The following is a 20,140-nucleotide window of genomic DNA, read 5'->3' as shown; positions in this document are numbered from 1 at the left end:
GCATATACATATCTCAATTGATGTGGTGTCAGTAGCCAACAATGGGCTAAAGAATAGGGGATAAGAATGACTGGTTGATTTAGTTATAAATCTTCATATTTTACATCAAACTCTACTTGTTACAGCTTCCACGTAAAATTACATCCCCTTCTCTTATTGTTTGGCTGGCATTTGTAGTACCTCTCACCATCTTTATATTTTCACAATTACAGCACCTGCATTAGCAATTAGATGCCAACTTGAGAGGTTTGAATCCATAACATATCTTCCCGAGTGAACCTGATTCATAAGGAAGTTACAAGTTTGTTTGGTTCAGTCAACAGCTCTTTCGTCACTTGCCGATTGCGTCGAGTGATGTAGAACGATGAAAGGGTTGTTCAACATTTAAAATTTTCTTGATGTCTTTTGTTTTCAAAAGACAGGGATGGTAATATAACTTTTAAAGTATAAAGATCAAGATATTAAAGATAATTAATTACATTGGATAATATGTAATTAGCCCTTCTGAAATAGAGAAATTTTAGGTTCAAAAGAATACGAATTCTTTGGCTAATGCAAATTTATTGAGCCGCAACTCATGTATATGCTGAATTGATGTGAACAACTGTTTTTGAAATCCCAAACCAAACAAGATAGTGAGTTTTAGAGTCTTTACTAAAGAATTTGGATAAATATTGCCAATGAAATTTCTTATGCATGACAAGCTTTGGTATCACCTTAATATTGCTTCTTTATCCTTGCGAGTATAAGACTTTGTGTGTATGTCGGCAGAAGGACACAACCTTAATATTGCTTCTTTATCCTTGCGAGTATAAGACTTTGTGTGTATGTCGGCAGAAGGACACAAGGTTTGCATGCCCGTAAACTCCAAAGCCGGAGGAAGCTTCCTCTCGAGATAAGGTAACTACTGCTAAGTAGATAGCCAACATCCCGGCCGTCAAGCACATGCCTACTCTTTGCTCCAACTGCTGCTGAACACAGTCTCATACTAATCAACTACAAGTCTTAATAGGGACAGTCAAAGGCTAATATGATAACATTTTATTGGGATCTCGTTGTGCAAAGGCTAATATGATAACAGAAGGCTAATATGATAAGTCTTCCATCTCGAGGTCACTGTGTGTATATATGTAAATTACCATTGACTGCACTCTACTACGTTCTTTCAGCAAGTGTTCCAATAGCGTTGCTCGACACAGGCAATGGGGAACAAGCTGTTACGGAATCTTGAAGTAGAAGAAGACAACATTCCAACCTGGGCAGGGCTTGGAGTTAACGTAGAGGACGGTGACAGCGCCGTGCACCGATGAATCCCGACGAAGAGAAGGAGCAGTGAAGGTTCGCGAGGCATGGGGTCACCCTGCACGATCCACGGCACGAATTCTCTTGCTCGTCGTGTGTAACCGAGTTAAGGTGCGACTTGAGCTCCCACTTATGATGACGAAGCACAATGAAGTAGTGGTATTTTATTGTGCCCTGGAAGGGGTAGATTCGTCACTCAGAGCGGTGTTTGATCATTTAGCTTGGAGTTTGCTATTTAAAGGCCTTTTTTCACAATTAATTTTTCAAAAAAAGTAATAAAATAATATTTTTATTATTCATAATCGTTTTAATTTTAATTTTTATTTTTTTAAAAGATAAGATTGATAATTGAGATATTATGAATAGTAAAATTATATTTTTTTTAAGAATTTTTAATAGTAAGGGGGTAAGCTTTAAAATTTTTCAACATCACTAGAAGACAGTCTATTGTTAACGTCATAATTTGTCTCATGATGTCGAATGTCACTTGACAAAGAAGAAGACTCTATTCTAATGTTATTCTAGCATTCGATACTACTCGATACTTTCTTAATTCTATTGGACATCGACAAACGGCAAGGGTGTTCAAATTGAATCGAAATATCATATCGAATCAGAACTAAATTTAAACCAATGGTTCAGTTTTGAAGACTATAGATGATTATGGTTCAAGAGCACATTTTTTGGTAAGATTAATCGATTTGAATCAAACCGAATTGATTTTAATTTAAAAGATATGAATCCGATTGAATTCACACCCTTAAATTATTCAAAATTGATTAATCAAACTAGCTCAAAGGCTCAATTTTATAAATAACATTGGCTCAATTTTCCAAATATTATTGTATCACTTAATTGGATCAAGATTTCAATTCAGTTCAATTGAATTGAATCAATTCATTTGAAAAAAAAAAATTAAATTATTTAATATTATAAATCGATTAATTGACTGGAATAATTAGTTTTGAATTAGTTAAGTTAAGTATAGTTGGATCGATTTCTATTTGGACTCTCTCACTATAATAAAATCAAATAAAAAAAAGGGTTGATTTGGTTCAAACTAATTTGAACACCCCTAATACCACTCTATCATCGAATATAGGTGGATAAGGATATCACTCAAAACTTGATACCATTCAATGACCCAATGTAGGTGGAACTCGACCCAATTCTAATTTGATTTAGAATTATTAAGTCATTGGCTTATTAAGTTGTAATTTAAATCAAATTATGATGTGTATGTCTTCCTTCCCCTCTTTTTTATTTTGAATGAGCTATGTTGAGTTATTTAGATGGTGTTAAGGGGAAATGTCATTGACGTCTTGTTCACCTCGACATGATTCAGACTTATGTGTACAAGAATATACAATAGGCCTCAGAGGTAGAAATATCATTCTTCGAAAATGAAAGTATTATACTCTCAAAGTGCCGCATATACAACGACCTAGGTCGAGAGATATTTCTCGACTTAATCCCTTCGACGCTCAAGTTAATAATCCAAGATCTCAAAATGTGAGCTCGAGTAGTTTAAGAATGAAAAGAGTCATCTCGTTTCAATATGTTTTTATATCTTAACGGAAGGTAATAAAGTTTATGATGTCATAAATAAAGAGAATGAAATTTAGGCTTGAGAGTTCGGGATTATCTTTATCGTAAAGAGATAATAAAATTTAAAATTATATTCTTTATCATAAAGAGAGAAGAAAGTTTAATTTTTTATCATAATAAATGAAAAAAATTATATTTCTCAATCCTATATAATATAGAATGGCTAGAATAACAAATGGTGATCGAGTGTGGTAAATTTTTTATCCGATTGTTTGAAGGAGCTGTTTCAATAACTATACTTACATTTTTATCACCATCGTTGCATCTAAAAGCTTTAAGTCATTCCAAATCAGTAAGAAGCAATCTCCAATTATACGATGGCTGGTTCGCACCTTATTCTTTCGCATGCAACTCGATGGCTGACTCCTACTACAATCGTCATGCAATCCATCATTCAAAAAAGAAAGCGAGTGTCGCGGTCCAAGTGACGACAGGCAGAGGTGGCACATTCCACGTCACCCACCAAAGGAACACCGCATGCGTTTCCCAGTCGGGCCTCAACTCGTGGTGCGATATTTGCCTCCCGAGAACAGCACTTCATCCGTGAAGTTGTACGAAGGAAGAGGCGTACGGCGCACGAATCATCCGCCGTAGGTCACGACGGGGCCCCCATCACCCGATCCCCGCGCGTGGATCTCCCCCGTCCGTGCCCAAGTCTCGTTCCCCGCGCGAGCGCACCGACGAGGCCAACATCGGATCCCCTCCTCACGGGAACCCACACGAACGGGAGCTGTGCTCCGATGCCGCCACGTATACCGCCGACAGCTCTCGCGGCGCGACCGGGTTCAAATGTTTTCGAATCGCCCCCCTTTTTTACCTTTTATGGTCGTGTATTTTTGGCGTTCAAACTGATATTAATTTCTTTGGGAGGTCAAAACGAGGTCGTATTTCCTAAATGTTGAGACGAAAAAGCCCTCGAACGAATCTAAAATATCCTACTTGCCACCTCTCGGAAATCTACTTTACCACTTACCTATTTACCTTAGTCGGTAGATTAGACGTAAGTTTGGCCTTTTCCTCCTTCGCTCGGGTATTAAAGACCACCACGAGGGGAATTAGGGGAGAAGCGGCGTCGCTGCGCTCTGCTCTCTCTGTCTTCCCCTCTCCATTATTATACTGTCATCGTCTCCCAGGTTCTTCATCGTCTTGAGATCTCCGTCTCCGAAGCTTCGCCTCTCCTTCGACTTCCAACTTCCGCCTCCTCCTCTCCCCTTAAATACGCTTCGCACACTCCTTCCATTCCACTTCCCTAATATTTGCTTCTTTCCGCCGAAGAAGAAAGAAACAAGAGGAGAAAAGGGTGGTTTTCTGGGTGGTAAGAGTCGCTGAGTGGTGATGGCTCGGAAGCCGCTGATGTTAAAGGATTACCTCGAGTTGGACTGCGATTCCGAGTCAGTTGGTAAGGGCTTCTGGCAGGCACCGATGCGGGCCAGCGATGCCGACGACGACGCCGACGCCGATGCCGCGACCGTGCGGCGCCTCCTTGATGCGGAGCTCCGAGGCGGTAGTGGAGGACGAAGGCTGCCGCGGACGCGATCCATGAGCGCCATGACGCGGATCTCAGCCGTGATCAACGCCATCAAGCTGCTGCCCTTTGCCGTCGCCTCCTCCTCCAACTCGGCCTCGTGCGGCGAGCACCGGTCCGGACAGGAAGGCATCCTGTCGAGGAGCTTCTCGAGGCGGCTGAGGGGGAGCTTCTGGAGGAAGACGGGGAAGATGGCGGCGGCTGAGGAGGTGGAGAACAGGGTGAGGGTTAAGGACATCGTCCGGCTGAGATCGTTCGAGGAGGAGGCGAATGGCGATGAGCAGAGGTCGTTCAGCTTCCCGTCGCCGACCATCAGCAGCCGCAGCAGCTGGTCGGAGTCAGACTCCTACGGGTCTGATTTCCTCCCCTCCACTGCCAGCACCGACGCCACGGACGACATTCCCCCTGCCGGCGCCGACACCACCGAAGACGGAAACAAGGGCTCGCAGCGAGCAAGCCCGAGACGCAGCCCCAGGGCGTGTCGGAAAAGCACCGGCGAGGGATTCGCCGCTGGCCACCGCCTTCCGCCGAAGGTGAGGGTTCATTTAATGCGCGTCAATAATTCGTTACACCCTCTTTCTCTCACCTCTGTCGGTTATTATTTGCCCCCAAAATAAAAAGAAACCGATTGGTGCGGAAATGCATGAAATATGCGGTTGAGATGGTTCATTAGGACTGGGCCCAGATGTCCTTCCATCTCCATCACCGTTCATCTCCTTTCATCGGGCGTCCCGCTCCTGCCATGCCTTTCTTCTCCCTTTCTCTTCTTCGCTGCTGTTTCCCAACCCCTACCTTTCAGGTGGAGATCGGGAAACACACACAAATCAAATAGCACGTGGAATATAGATTAATCTGAGGATGGATTACATGTGCAAAACAGGTAACCGAGAGCGAGGGCACGGGATCACCCCAATGCCACTTGGAGGAGGAGGAGCGGCAGCAGCTAAGTCCAGTGTCAGTAATGGACTTCCCCTCCGAAGAAGAGGACGACCCCGCCTCGCGTTCCTTCCGCCACAGCCTCGCCAAGCTCGAAAGTACGCCACTTGTTTATTTCTTTTGGCTTCTGTTCGTGTGAAGAATCTTGAGACGCAGTAGCTGTCTTTTTGTTTGTTTGCGCTCAGAGCCCACGAAGTAAATTGTCCGTATGACATTGTTGAGCTTCGAGACACAGCTCTTCTGCTCTCGTCTCCACATTCTTGCTGCTGAGTCGAGGACAACTTGGGTCCTCGTCTTCCGCCGGAATCTCCTCCCCTTGTCTCGTGGCTTGTCGGGTGCGGGCTTTAACCACGCCCTCAGCCAACTGTACCCATTAATGATAACCCTCCTCTCGTTCGTGTGTATTCTTTATAATCTTGTTGTTTTATGGTCCCTCGTTGAGTTGGCTATGCCTGCTTCACGTGTCCTCTTGCCACAATGGGACACCCATAGAATACGATACGACATATATCATATGTAATTTCATATCGGATTTGTCTCTTTCTATATTAACTTAACGTGGATATGGATTATCTGTGGCTGCAGGGACGAACGTGCAGCAGCTGAAGAAGATCAGACGGCTCGAGAGGAATCAAGATCTGGGCCCCGTCGATCTCGACCGTCGCTTCTCCTCCTCTGATGATGAGCTTCCCGAACGCACCGGTCACGAGGTGGAGGGACGTGCCTCACGTGAGGGGAAGGCGTGGGGTCTACTGGGACAACTAAAGGCCAGCTGCCACGCGGACCTACAGGAGAGGAGCACCGACAGGCTCCTGGTTGACTTCTTCATCGAACGGTTGTCCTCCTTCGACGACGACGGCGACGATCTCGACCGCCCGTTGCGCCGGAGGCAAAGGTGCTGGACCTCCGCCGTCCGCCGTGAGCCGGCGGAAGAAGATGCAGTGTTGAACACCGCGAGGGGTTGGATCGAGGGGGCGAGAAGCGGGGATCTGGACGACTACCACGGGGAGGCGACGCTGAGGGAGATGGAGCGGCACGGGCGGTGGAGATCGTTCGAGGGGGAGGAGCGACAGCTGGGGGTGGATTTGGAGCGGCTCGTGCTCGGGTCGTTGATGGAGGAGGTCGTGGAGGAATTCGTGTCATGTTGAAGACCACCACGAATCTCGTCATCGTCGGTGATGAGGCCATTCAATTTTGTGGAAGAGCAGAACGATATGTTTGTGCATTTATTGATGAAGGCCAAGGCTGACTCCCATACGTCATCCCTCCATTGTTAGAAGACCTTCGTAATGGCAATTATTTAATGGCTAATGATTATTTGCCAATCCTACACTTTCCTGTTAATTTGAATGTATATATAAAATATTATATAATGTAAACCATATTGAAATATCATGATATGCACAATAAACTACATATTATTAGTGCGCAGACATTAGTGTACATCTCCGTCGTAGACCCAAAAGCATAATGTTAGTAATGTTAATAGATTAACACACCTCCATCCATAATTATTATGTGATTAATTAATGTCGTGAATGACCAATGGTATTCCATAGTCTATTTATTCTGGAATAGCTGAAGCTCTTAAAATTAGGGTCTTAAAGAGTTGACTGCAGTGCCAAACAAGGTGAGAACAAACCACTTCACGTTCCTCGAAGGGTTTGCAGAGCTTTCGATGATGGGTGGGGACGTCTAAGAAACATTGCCCGAGTTCCTCTTTTGTTGGAACGTGAGAAAGGTAGAAGCGAGCAAGCTTTGTATGGAAGGGAGAATCTTATGGTATACCACATGTTGTGCTGAGTAGGGTTGTCTCTGTAAGCTGTTTCTATCAATCCCCTGAGCAACTGTAAAGGAAAGGGAAAGAGCTTTCTTTCAAGTCAAAGTCAGACTTGCTGGATTTCCTGCATGGTTTTTGATCTATCAGATGGATCAAACTAGCCAAAGATAGGCTTACAGTTGCTTTGAGTCATCTCTCTCTCTCTCTCTGTCTCTGTCTCTATTTTATTTTAGTTGAATGCAAATTCTATGTAAGGAATCGACAATTGAGATGAATGAGTTTGCATGGATGCTTCATTCATTTCCAGTACATAGAAAGGAGATCAAAATTATTACATAATAGCAAACATTACATATATTATTATTGCTATGTAGAAGTTCACGTACACACAATATACCCCACAAATAGCGAATAAGAGGTCCAATGCAACTCGTTCGTATGGCGGCTAAGGATAACTCCACAAGCTCTCGCTTTCCGAGGCCTCCGGCGAGTCTTCGGACCCATGCGGGCTCAGCCTTGGTGGGCTCATCAGCATCCCCTCAGCCATGTTCACGAGCAACTGTGGCATGTCAAATATCTCCTCCTCATCTATATATTTCCCTTCCGCGCCGCCCGTAGCTGACTCGCCGAGTCCACCCGGCTGCTGCGGAGCAGCGACCTTGTCGTCGGCGGCGCCTGACTTTGGAACCATCAAAGCGGCGGCCTCCGCGGCCGTAGCGCGGATATGGGTGGGGGAGACCGAGGCGGGCACCGGGCGGGTGGCGATCTCGTCGGGGAAGTTGAGCACGGCGTCCGCGCCACGGAGCGCGTGCGCCGCGACGTCGTAGGCCACGGCCGCCATCTCCGCGGTCGGGTAGGTGCCGAGCCAGATGCGGCTGGCCTTGCGCGGCTCCCGGATCTCCGACACCCACTTGCGGCTCCGGAAGCGGATGCCGCGGTAGGTGGGGTGCCTCCGGGAAACGCCCCGCTCCGCCCTCGCGCGCTGCTCGCTCGGCTGCGCCTCAGTCTGCGGCACATTCGCTCCCTGGTCAGAAGGTGGAACGAGCTGCTCGGGCGGCTGCAGCGGGGGTGGCCGGCCGCCCTCGCCCACGTGCGAACACTGCACGGGGGGATGACACTGCGTGTCCGTAGGTTGCTCAGCCATACATCTACACGAAGCAAGCGCAAATGCAATGGGAACAGCGAAGGCGAAATGGGAGACGGGAACGATGAGGCGTATTTAAGGTGTCCGGGGAAGGGTGGTAAGAGCGAAGGTGAAGTGAAAGCGTGGGGTTTTCGCGGCGAGGGAGCGTGAGAGGTGTAAGGAGAGTAGGATTTGGTTGGCACGCGCTCTCTCTGTGTGAGTGCAGCAACCAATTAGCTGTTATCCTCGGAGCCAATCTTTGTAGTGAGATCACAATAGCCACAACGTCAACCGAGTGATCTCTCAAAGGATTGATGTGATGATGGGGTCAAAGTCAAACAGTGTTCCCCTATTTGGAAGTGGGTGAATCTTTTAATGTCTGCTTTGGGGAAAGATTGGGAGCATAAATCTTTGAGCCAAAAGCGTAGTGATTGCTATGAAGCTTTTGGGATATTATATTTGGGGTGGTAACGACACGTGGAGATGTGTTTGCAAAACGATCAAGGTAAATTCTTTGCTGATTGACGTGCAAAGTTGGTGATCATGATTTGATGAGAAAGTTAAATCCATAATATATATTGTGGTGCCACAACAAGATTAAGATATTTTTTTGATTTTTTTTTTGTGATTTCCAATAAACTTTGATGGTATTTTCTAATTTTTTATCACCTACTATAAATGTGTTTATTCAAGTATAAATGTTTGATTGACTACAGTTATTTACTAAAAAAATGTTAACATGATATCGAAATCGAAACTAATGATAATTACAGAACAAACAAATATTAGAGAAGAAAAATCTCCCAAAATGTGTTTTACATTATGAATTCTTAAACTTTTTCGATGTTTTTATCGCGCAAAATGACTGTAAAAGAAATTGACTTTCCATTTCTTGATCTCTAACATCAATGTGAAATATTGCACACCAATATTTTGAGTTTTTAGAAATATTTTACTGTATTATTGTAAAATAGATATAAATAAATAATAAATAATTTTTTTTATCATTGTAGCAATAGGATTCGTTTCATTTCCAACTATTTTCAATGCCTCGGCAATTTATTAGAGCATTCTTTTGTTAAAAATATTAAATCTTTTTAACATAAACAAATAATAATATTATTATTAAAAAAATCTGAAATGACTGTTCTAGGATGAAATTTGGTCAAACATAAATTTTTTATCGAGACTTTCACCTCAAAATATAATCAAAATTATTAGTTTCACATACACATACATGAAGAGATTCGATGAACCCTATTTCCATATGGAGCATAAAATGTCAAAAGTTATTTATGAATTAAAAATAATCAAGATTTCTATTTTCCATCCATCAAAACCTAAGTCATAGGCCCTCTTGTTTTTGTCACTTTTTTTTTTTTTTTGGTTATAAAGCAATCACTAAAGGAGAAAAAGAAAGATAACATATAAAACTTAATTACTAGTTGATAACTAATATTAGTCATGCAAACCGAGTGAAACCAATAAAACAAATATTTCATGTTAGGAAAATTCTAAGTCTTTGAAAAGGTTTATGTGATCAGCATTTGAAGCTTAATCATGCTAATTAAAATATTCGATAGCTTTTCTATATCTTAACCAATCCTAAAAGGTGTTCCGCTTGATTGAAGTTATAATAAGCATATCGAAACACCAAATCCTCGCAAAAAGAAATCAGCCGTAATTGATTTGAATGGGTACATTCCACATGGGAGAACACAACAACCGAGATGCTAAACTCCAAATCTCGATGACAAGAGAGGGCTTATCATGGCAGATAAGTACGAAATGATGCTCAAAGTGTTGGATCAAATGAATCACGAAAGGGTGATCACAATACTAGATATTATTATCATGTGACTACCATGATTCGTAGATGGGCCAACTTGGTTCATAGATTTGATGCTCAACATGACAATATTTTCTTGTGTACGGGTGATGTTCTTTTGTTAATTGTTGTACGGGTGACAACATGACAATTTGGTGCCGAATGAATGGATTCATTGTGGACTTCTATAAGAGTTATTTATATATCTAAAATAATAATATTATTAAATATTTTATTTTGAATTTAAGGATATCGGTTTTTATAACAACGTCAAAGATAATCTTAATTAGTAAGCTTACAATATGACTAATTGTTAGGACATTTGCGGTATGTGACACACTCTCGTGAAAGATATTTAAGAAGAGGATAAAGAGTTATAATTACAATACATAGGAATACATAAATTATTATTTTGATTGTCAAATGACACTCTTATTACATACAATCATCACATGTTAGCGTTATGCACCACAAAGTTCTTTAAAAGATAAATATTATTTTAATATTTTACTAATGTGAGGCTATCTTCTACATTATTGTTATGTTAAGCTTTGAGTTGATATACTAAGTGGTTGTTTCACTCTTATCTATCTTGTTTAGTACTCATAAAAATATTGCAGTGAATCATGAGAGCTTGTGTCTTCCATTTCTATATCCAGAGAGAAAGAAAGTCACTTTTGTTATTATAAGATTCATCTTGAAAAGACATTATCTTTTCTCTCTCTCTCTCTCTCTCTCTCTCTCTCTCTCTTAAAATGCTATTAAACAAGTTCTTCTCAGAATTGCTTTCCTAACAAATCTATGGAGTGGAGTGGAGTGGAGTGGATTTTTTGCCTGCATTGGCTCTCATATCTTTGGGCAGTCCTTGTTGATCTGCTACTCTTTTATTTGGGTAGTACTTTCTCCATCTTGCACAACAAGATTAATATTTCATGGCCACTCAACAACATTGAATTGGAATGTCTTGGAGTCTTTTCAACAAAGTGATAGGTGCATAGAAGATGATGATGTTACTTGGAATAGCTCCATCCATGTGGAGGAGCTACAAGATGTTTTGACCAATCATGTTGCTGGATTCATTATTGTGGCCCTTCAATGATTGAACACACACTGTTTTCTATTTCTTTTGGAGAAGCGGTAGAAGAAGAGAAAGAAGGAACCTTTGATTGGGTACAATATTCCACATGCAATACTTTAACTCACAACAAATTTAATGTTTAAAGGACATGGAGAGCGGCTACCAACATTAATGGCATATGTAAAGATATAAAGAGTGCTTGAGGCTAAAAGTAGAGTTCCAGTTGGTGAATTAGATGCTTTTATAATCAATGAAGAGGATGGGGTTTATCTTATTTTATTATAGTAGTCAAATCAGTTGAATTCAAATATGAGTCTTAAATAAAATTAAGTTAAAGTGTGATCTTTATATATTTTAGTTTATCCATTTTTTCCCTCTAATATTATAAATTATTATGGATCATTTTTCGTATTCATTTTCAATGACTTAAAATGTAGGGATCTAATGATTTGTTAAAAGCAAATGAGATCTATCGTCCTATTAATCAAGAGCAACATTAAGCCCTATGTCCCTTAGGGGGTTCGACACGTACTATGAGATTAAAAAATGATTAAAAAATATTAGTTTTGGTCGAGCGATAATACAACAAGTGAATGAATTGTGAGCTGCACTATCGTATTCGACGATGCGTATAACTGGATAATCTAAATTTAGAAATTTTGAGTTGTTTTTCTTATATGGTGCAATAGAGCAAAACATTCCACATCCCCTCTTAGACACTATGAAGCTCATGTGAGTCTAACTATGACGTTTGTGGAGAATGCAAAGTGTTCTAATTCTAATCTGAGATATAAATTGAATAATAAAACTTATTGATAATTAAAGAGTTCTTTAGCCCTTCTGTTGTTATCTATTAATATTATTTGGTCACACATATGATCAAATTTAAATTTTTTGGTCTAATATATGTAAGACAATATCTTAACACTTTGTGTTAAGAAGCTTCGTTTTGCTTGGGAGGAAACAATGCATCCTTCGCCTCTGTTGCGCTTTGAATTGAAGTTGTTCGAGAGCAGTGAAAGGAGACGCAAAACATGGTGGTGGTGTCCGGCACCGAGTGCGAGAGAGAATTGGGAGTAATCCAGCTGCATATGGGTGATCGATTCAGCTACAGGCAGCAGTCTTCTGCCATTACAATATGTCTCGTCATAGGAAGGCGTGCGTCGACAGATGAAGCTAACCATGCAAGTGTTCGCATTGGCTGCATGAGATGACAACAGAGGACGAGAGGCGAGGAGATGGATAGAGGCGTTGTTATGTCAGATATCAAAGTGTTTTGGAGCGGAAAGCAAAGACTGCGACGTCGGCAGTCCAAAGTATCGTTTCTTGTCTGCGTTCAAACAAACCTCATTACATCCACACAATATGTTGAAAGAGAGGGAGAGAGAGAGAGAGAGAGTATTTCGGTTTTTCTTTCTTCCTTTCAAGAAAATTTGGTTACATATCTTCCATCTCCATATACCCACCCCTTCATCATCACAACCATATGCACGATCAATCAACTCTTTCTTTATAAAAAATTATATATATATATATATATATATATATATATATATATATATAGCGAGATATTAGTTTTTATTATTTATTTATTTTTCTTCATCTTAAACATTAACTTATTGCTTCCATCCACCAAAATGCTTTAGTTGATGTGTCTTTTAAAATGTCCGGATTAAGATATTGTTGTTTAATTGATATATCTCAGCTTCGAGTCTATTTAATATAATGAAAATATATGCGAACTCGATTTGATGAGGAAAATTTTCCTTGTCCCTTGGGCCTGTATAGGCTCCTGCTAGTGATCCAGTAAACTTACACCAGGAAAGCCCATGGAATTGCCAATTCCTTCATTGTCATACAAGGTTTGAGAGCCACATTATTCTTCTTTGCATCATGGTTTGGCTAACCCATGGAAGCTATCAAATCGTACAATTAGAATCTTTCCAGATAGACTGAGACATGGAATTAGGGGTACAATTGGGATCAGGCAATATTTGACTGCATCCCTTTTGTAAGATTGTGACCCGGGATACACCAAATAAATAGAACAAGCACAGAATGATGATAGATATTCCATCGATGTGTCTCTCTTTTGTAATATTGTGATCAGAAGATATTACACCAAACAAATAGAACAAGCACACATTGACAAGAGAACACGGACATAGTGATGGCACCAAAAAACCATGTTTCAGAACTTGATTCTAGTCCTTATCTGTTATAGGTGAAACTTAGTTGTCCACAGTCAACTCAAATGTCCATCTTTAGAACTTGAGGCAGTCCTCAAGATAGATATCACAAAATTCCCCATCTTTCACTCATAATGATAAAGGGCACTTACATCTCCCACTCAAAATGTTAAAGGAGATTTATGTACACTGACTTGGACCATATATGACCAGGGAACAGAGCAAACTTCCCTTCTTCTATTGTGCTACTCTGAGGCTGTCGTTTCAGAAACAAACAGAGCAAAGTTCCTATCTTCTACTGTTTCTAAGCTGAGGCTGTTATTCAGACACTAACTGCACAGATTTACAAGTTGGAAGTAAAGACCTTTTCAGTATGAATCCTTTGGGATATATCAACACAGAGTCAACACAGACGCCACCTTTTGTATGCGTGCAGTCGATTTGTGTCAACGAGAATTGGATCTTTGTTGAGATATTGGAGTTATCGACAACAAAATCTCCTGCATGGTAGAGGATCCATCTCCCAGGCCCATCTAGAAAACAATGAGATATAGTGTTCTGACCATCTGATGTTGACAGCTGAAACTGAACTGGTTTTATATCCCATCCGTGGATGTGTTCGGAACTACATATCCGACGACCAAGTCGCTTGGAGGCTCGACCTAGATGAAGCCTGAAGAACAGGCTGTAAGTACCGGCAGGAAAGTAGAAATCAATTTCCCCATCCACCTCAAACCACCAAGTGTGTTGAAGATATGCAACCGTGTAAAATCTGCAAGGAGAAGAACATTAAGGTTAAGTTGCTTCTTTATTTCTTCAGAGTACTATGTTCACAAAAACATCAAAAACAAGTTCCCAGAATTGAAACCACAACAGTTCAAAACAGTGTTTAATGAATTAAATTCATGTTTCAAATTTTGTGTCAACCTATATCAACACCCACTTGGTCAATTCATCACATTATGCTAATCGAGTAAAAGCCACTTGATGTATCACTAGTGCATAAAGTCAATATAAAAGCACTACATGTTCAAAGAAAACACAAAGGGACCTTGACTAAGCCAAACAAGCCCACAAACGTCAACAAAACACATTCAGTACAAGATTTTTTCTGCTTTTGACAATTATTAAGTTAATAATAAAAAATGATTTATCCAATAAGCAGGCCCATAGAAATATTCAGGCAACACAAGTTTTGTGCAATCATACTGAAAAAAAGTCATACAAAAAATCTTTCTGCTAATAGTGATAATTACAATTTTCAAAGAAGCAAGTGGGCACTCTGAACACAATAATAAAAGTCATGTAGATGCATTAGCAACACCATGGAACACAACTAATCTACATGCCACAATACTACCAAGTTCTTATAATCTAGAAACTGATAATAATATGCTATTAATTAATGACATCTCAAGGAAACTACTGCTTTTCAAGATTAGTTACTGACTGAGATTCAACTGCAGGTCAGCATGATGTAGTAGTCATCACATAGTTCTTTAAGGTTGAGAATGCAAATGCTAAGCAGCAGTATAAAAGGAAAGAGGGAGGAGTACAAGAGGAAGAAGGAAATAAGAGCTGCAATGAAGCATAAATCAGCTTGGCTCACTAGATAAGCAACCACAGAACTTACTTCGAATCTATACATAACAAATTAGAAGCCATAAATATAGCATGAAGCTAGGAAGTTCAACACAGTTAAAGCCTATGTCCAAAAATAAAAAAGGTTCAGATTAATTCATCATAACCAATTTAATGAATTAAAATTTAATCAACAGTCCTTTGGTAATAAGTGTAATTGTAATTCTATTGCAATTACCACAACTTAGTGACTCAAAAGGCATCTCATCATGGTACCAACTGGGTCCTCAATTCACACCAAACCTTGTTGGATCGTATTACCTGGAAAGCTAACCACAGGTCAAAAACCAATGATGCATATAGAAGTTTCACTATGAGCAATTGTTATTTTCCTTCGTTTCATTTCATTTTGATTCGCATGTACTATAATACAGAAGGCAGACCAATCTGTAACACAACAATACAAATGTCAAGAAAAAGGCAGATTAAAAGTCATGTAAGGAAAAGCAATGAATAATTAATGTTTAAGGAGTCAAAAAAGAAACATAGCCCAGCACAAGAGGCTCAGCCTTTCGCAAGCCAAAAGGTTGTTTCCAACCCTTAAGTTTCAATCCTGTTGTTTAAAGACTTGAAACAATCGAATAGTCCAAAGAGAATAAACAAATGATGAGTGTCTAAGTGGTTGTTCGCATGTACTTTTATGCTTTTGGAAAAACTAAGCAAATTTGACCGATTGAATCTGGAGAGATATGAAGCTATATATTATACGTTGAATACAGTGGTTGGGATGATCAAATGAAAGACACAAATATTATCCACCTCCAAATGATAGTTTGGCAAAAAAAAAAGAATAAAAAAGAATAAAAGCTTATCATATCAAGAAATCAGACACCAAAAAGTGTATTAATGGATACACAAAAATGGAACAGAATAATCGAATCAAATAGCAGTCATGTCACCAAAATTCAGGTGATACCTGGATTCCTCCGTGGGGATATGATTCCAATATCTCCGATCATCAATCCCAGTAATCAGCAACGCCTTTGAGGAAATCGACATGCAAAACCCACCCCAGCTCTTGTCGAGCCAGAATTCCTGAAGATTACAGCAAGAGAACCAAAATTTACGCACAAGTAAATGATCAATTTCCACATATCCAACATTACGATTAGAAAAAATGCGTCCATTTCGTTCAAACGACGGAATCGATTGCACAAAACCACCTTAAACAGATTAAAGAGGAAAAAAAGCTTACCTTGTTACCTCCATCGAAGGGATTCGGCCGGCACAACCACGCATAGACCTCCTTCAAGCACAGGAGATCCCTTTCGCTGGGGCTCTTCCCCCCGGAAGCCAGCTCCACCAGATACATGTAGTTCTCGGGCAGTTTAGCCTCCCACACGAAGTCCGCCGACGCCGCGCCACGGAACGTCCGGCTGAGCCGCGCCGCGCGGCAGATCTCCGGCGGGTCGAGGTGGAGCAGCACCGCGGCGACGCAGCTTTCCGGCAGGTTCCCGAGCCCCGTCTCGTGGTCCTCCGCCTCTCCCTCCCGCCCCATGACGCTAGACGCCCCGGCGCCCATCGACGACACCACGAACCCCACCCCGACTCCAATTTCCACTGAAATCGAGCTCGAGAACACGGAGGAGGCAATCAAAGTCACGGAAAGATGAGGGCTTTGGTGGGTGGGAGAGAGGAGGGAACCATTGGCGCGGGTTCCCGATCGATCAACGGCCGTGTCCTAGAGACATGGTACGTTCGAAATATGGGGAATGGGGGCCCATGAAATGACGCAATTGCCCCTGGGGTTGTTTCTTCAACGAAAAGCTGGCAAGCTATATATAAGCACGCTTTGGTATGCCTCAATTTCTTGATATAATTGTAATCTTATATTTTCTTTTAAGGGCGATTTTTCTGAAAAAAATCTGTAATTTTTTAGGTTTTCAGAGATTAATGCTCCCCATTTTTAGGGTTTTTTTTTTTAAATTAGGTATCCTTATTTTTCTTTTAATATTGTAATCACCCCTCACTCTCTTCCTTCGTCGCAACGATATCATGTCATCATTTTTCCTTAGATAAATATTGTCTGTCATCTTGGAATTATCCCACTTTCGTGAGGTCCCAACATTTCGCAACGCAATGGGCACAACTACGTCTCCGCCATGATCTTCGATGTCGATAACCTTGGAGTTACCCCACTTTCACGAGGCCTTGGCCTTCTACAACAAGCAAAACTACGTGTCTGCCATAACTTTTGCGGATGATGACGAGATAGACGTGGGTTCATTTTAGGAGCTGGTCAAGGGCATGATAAATAGAGGAGATGGGGTTATGGATGATAGCAAGGTTGAAACAAAAGATGTTGAAAGGGAGGGAGGGGAAGGAAGAGGTTACGACACGATGAAAAAGATGACTCAGGTGGTGAAGAAATGGAAGGCTATGGATGCCAGACAAGTTGAGTAATGGAGAACAAAGAGCATATTAGCAAGGGAGCCACGAAGGTAGACAACGTCGAGGGTCATAACAATATAGATTGTGAGGGCATAGACATAACTAGAACTGTTACGGAAGATCGAAGCCTCACGAAAATAAGACAAATTCAAGGTTGTCAGTAATGCCCACACCGATGTGGAGGTGGTAACGACCTAGAGCACCATCGTCGCAAGGTTTGAGCCAAATATCTTAACCTATCATATCTTAAACTTATTAGCTCCGAGCTATATTTAGGTATTAGATAATCAGAATCCAATCCAACTTAACATATTTTATCATTATTATGAAAGTAAAATATTTTTCTAACTTTGAAAACTCATAATTTTCAAGCACCTACAAGTGTTGACCACTTGAAAAATATTAATTAAAATATTCAATTAAGAGGTTTTCTCATAACCACGAAAACCTATTGCGTGAGATGCAAATACTTTATAACACGAACAACGATTGCAAAATGAGCATTGGTTAATTAGAACAAGGAATCATCATGAAAATAATCTCAAGCATCATTATGCTCGCTATTGATAATAAACATATTATAACCTAAGCAAAAAAAAAAGAAACGAAAAGATACGTTCATAATGTTAATCTGACTAAACATAAATCGAATCTATTTAAGAAATCATTTCATCAAACTAGTTCTACTATTTAATCGACAAGAAATTATAAGCAACCAAGTATGTATATCTATGATATATCTACATATATCGTTACAGCTCACGCATAATGCAACAAACACCCTTATACGTAAAATCTATTTGGTATACACCGAAGGACACCGAAGGAAAAGACAACATGCATCAACAAAATAATATACCATCAAAGAGTTATATGTCGTAGTAAATTGACGCCAAAAGAAATATAATTTTAGCATCAGGCGTTTCAGTAAATATTATGATTAAAAAAGAGTAATCCTAAATCCTTTTTTCTCCTTCTTTTTTATAAAAAGAGATTGATAATTATAAACTTTTCTTTCCTCCGTATAAAAACGTATTATAAATAAGGAAAAAGATAACTCCAAGAGAAAAACTACTCTAACTTATATTTAAAAATCTCAATTTATTAACTTGAGCGTGGAAAGGATCAAGTCGAAAAATCTCACCCGGCTTTAGTCTTTGTACAGGTGATAACTCATTAGTATAATACTTGCACCTCAAAACTACTTTCGATTTCCTCGAATCCACTTCGAACTATCTTTAGAGTCATCTTGGATCCATTTTGAACCCACCTTGGGCTATCTTAGAGTCACCTTAAAAGTATAATACTTTTTTATCAAAAAAACACATTGGATATTCTTGTGCACACGGATTTGAATCATGTCGAACCGATCAGTACATGAATGATATTTTTTTAATAGTTAATAAAAATTATACATTTGGCAAGATATAATCTACATTCTTTTAAGTAGATTCAATGACTAAAGCCTGAGTCCATAAATATGACATGATATAATCAATATTCTTAGGGCTTATCCTCGACTTAATATTTAGGTTGATGTGAGATGCATCTTTTCTAACTTTTTGTTGCTCTGACACCATGTTACACTTTTGATTAGTATAATTTTATTTAAAAGGATATCTAAAATTTTATATTCTTGATATTGAAGACATATATGTTAGAGTTACAAAAGGATTAAAACTTAAGCCTAAGTGTTAATAAGGTTCAACATGAGAAATATTAACGGTGAGTTCGTCTAGATTCCAAGATATCATAAGCATTTCTAATAACAGATAAGATTTTTTTAACTATACGAGAAAATATCATTGATACGAAGAAAAACTTTTTTTCTAATATGTATAAATACATATTATATTTAACTAATTGAAATGTGTTTTACTGTTATATTTTATTTTATTAATCTCCAACTGTACGAGAATCTCACTGATGTTAAGAAATTTTTTTCTTTCTGATATGTATAAATATATATTATATTTAACTAATTAAAGTATGCTTTGATATTATATTTTATTTTATCAATCTCCATTTGTCGAGGTTGGTGTCGCCTTAGAGAGATATTATTCCCTTTATGAGCCAAATCCCACCTCAAGCTCTACAATCCCGACAAAAATGTTGCATTCCTCTCTCTCTCTCTCTCTCTCATACGGTATCAAAGCTTTATTGTGTGTCATCTTTGTCTTCTTTAGAATCCTACTTCCTTCATTGTTGTTCCGTTCGTGGCGGATGGACATCACAAGCCACCAAAGAATTGTGGGGCATATAGACGATCGTCGAAGGTTGCCAAATAACCACAGAAATAGATGGAAAGTGTCTCGTCTTTTTTAAGTCCTTTGTGTTTTGGAAGACGACAAGGAAGAATCCGTCAACGCTTTGGATCTCGCGAGGGGAAGATAGATTTTTCTGCCCAAAGTAATGTGCGATAAACTATATATTATATTTTGATTTTGGTGTTTAATCAACAAAGATGTATGATAAGTTGATTCATATTTCATAGAACCATTACTTTTCGGTCAATAATATGAGCGTAGGTGTGAAGGGAAGAGTTTTCACTTTAGTATGACATTGTGGTGATGATGGAAGGTAACATTGTGGATCAATCAATATTAATTATATCATATAAAAGACTTGCCATTTGAGATCTAAGCATTCCTAAGTTCATTACCAAGGATTGTGAATTGCTCTCACTCGATCTCGTGTTTGGCTCGGACTCGATGGGTTCTATTGCATCAAGCTTAATTC

At 39.9% G+C, this 20,140-nt stretch overlaps 3 protein-coding genes across 3 annotated transcripts; 1 reads left to right on the top strand and 2 right to left on the bottom strand.

The window, feature by feature from the left end:
• Positions 1-3,979: 3,979 nt before the first annotated feature.
• On the top strand, positions 3,980-6,628 carry LOC135610994 (uncharacterized). The gene is made up of 3 exons (XM_065106183.1): positions 3,980-4,968; positions 5,316-5,469; positions 5,957-6,628. The coding sequence occupies exons 1-3, from the start codon at positions 4,246-4,248 to the stop codon at positions 6,517-6,519; spliced, it is 1,440 nt and encodes a 479-aa protein (XP_064962255.1). The 5' UTR covers positions 3,980-4,245; the 3' UTR covers positions 6,520-6,628.
• A 788-nt stretch (positions 6,629-7,416) lies between these two features.
• Positions 7,417-8,389, bottom strand: LOC135609228 (ethylene-responsive transcription factor ERF027-like). Its single transcript, XM_065102333.1, has one exon. The coding sequence runs from the start codon at positions 8,293-8,295 to the stop codon at positions 7,597-7,599; it is 699 nt and encodes a 232-aa protein (XP_064958405.1). The 5' UTR covers positions 8,296-8,389; the 3' UTR covers positions 7,417-7,596.
• A 5,086-nt stretch (positions 8,390-13,475) lies between these two features.
• Positions 13,476-16,693, bottom strand: LOC103982781 (F-box protein PP2-A13). Its single transcript, XM_009399805.3, is given in 4 exon segments — positions 13,476-13,744; positions 13,747-14,141; positions 15,927-16,045; positions 16,206-16,693. Coding segments are annotated over 4 exon segments (873 nt in total). The 5' UTR covers positions 16,533-16,693; the 3' UTR covers positions 13,476-13,712.
• Positions 16,694-20,140: the final 3,447 nt, after the last annotated feature.

This window comes from Musa acuminata, chromosome BXJ2-4 (assembly GCF_036884655.1).
Source record: "Musa acuminata AAA Group cultivar baxijiao chromosome BXJ2-4, Cavendish_Baxijiao_AAA, whole genome shotgun sequence".
Taxonomy (NCBI): domain Eukaryota; kingdom Viridiplantae; phylum Streptophyta; class Magnoliopsida; order Zingiberales; family Musaceae; genus Musa; species Musa acuminata.
This window is presented reverse-complemented; position numbering and strand designations above follow the sequence as displayed.

Coding starts and splice junctions, on each gene's coding strand:
- LOC135610994 (XM_065106183.1), top strand. CDS start 4,246: ATGGCTCGGAAGCCGCTGATGTTAAAGGATTACCTCGAGTTGGACTGC. Junction 4,969..5,315: donor GCCACCGCCTTCCGCCGAAG/GTGAGGGTTCAT, acceptor TGTGCAAAACAG/GTAACCGAGAGCGAGGGCAC. Junction 5,470..5,956: donor CAGCCTCGCCAAGCTCGAAA/GTACGCCACTTG, acceptor CTGTGGCTGCAG/GGACGAACGTGCAGCAGCTG.
- LOC135609228 (XM_065102333.1), bottom strand. CDS start 8,295: ATGGCTGAGCAACCTACGGACACGCAGTGTCATCCCCCCGTGCAGTGT.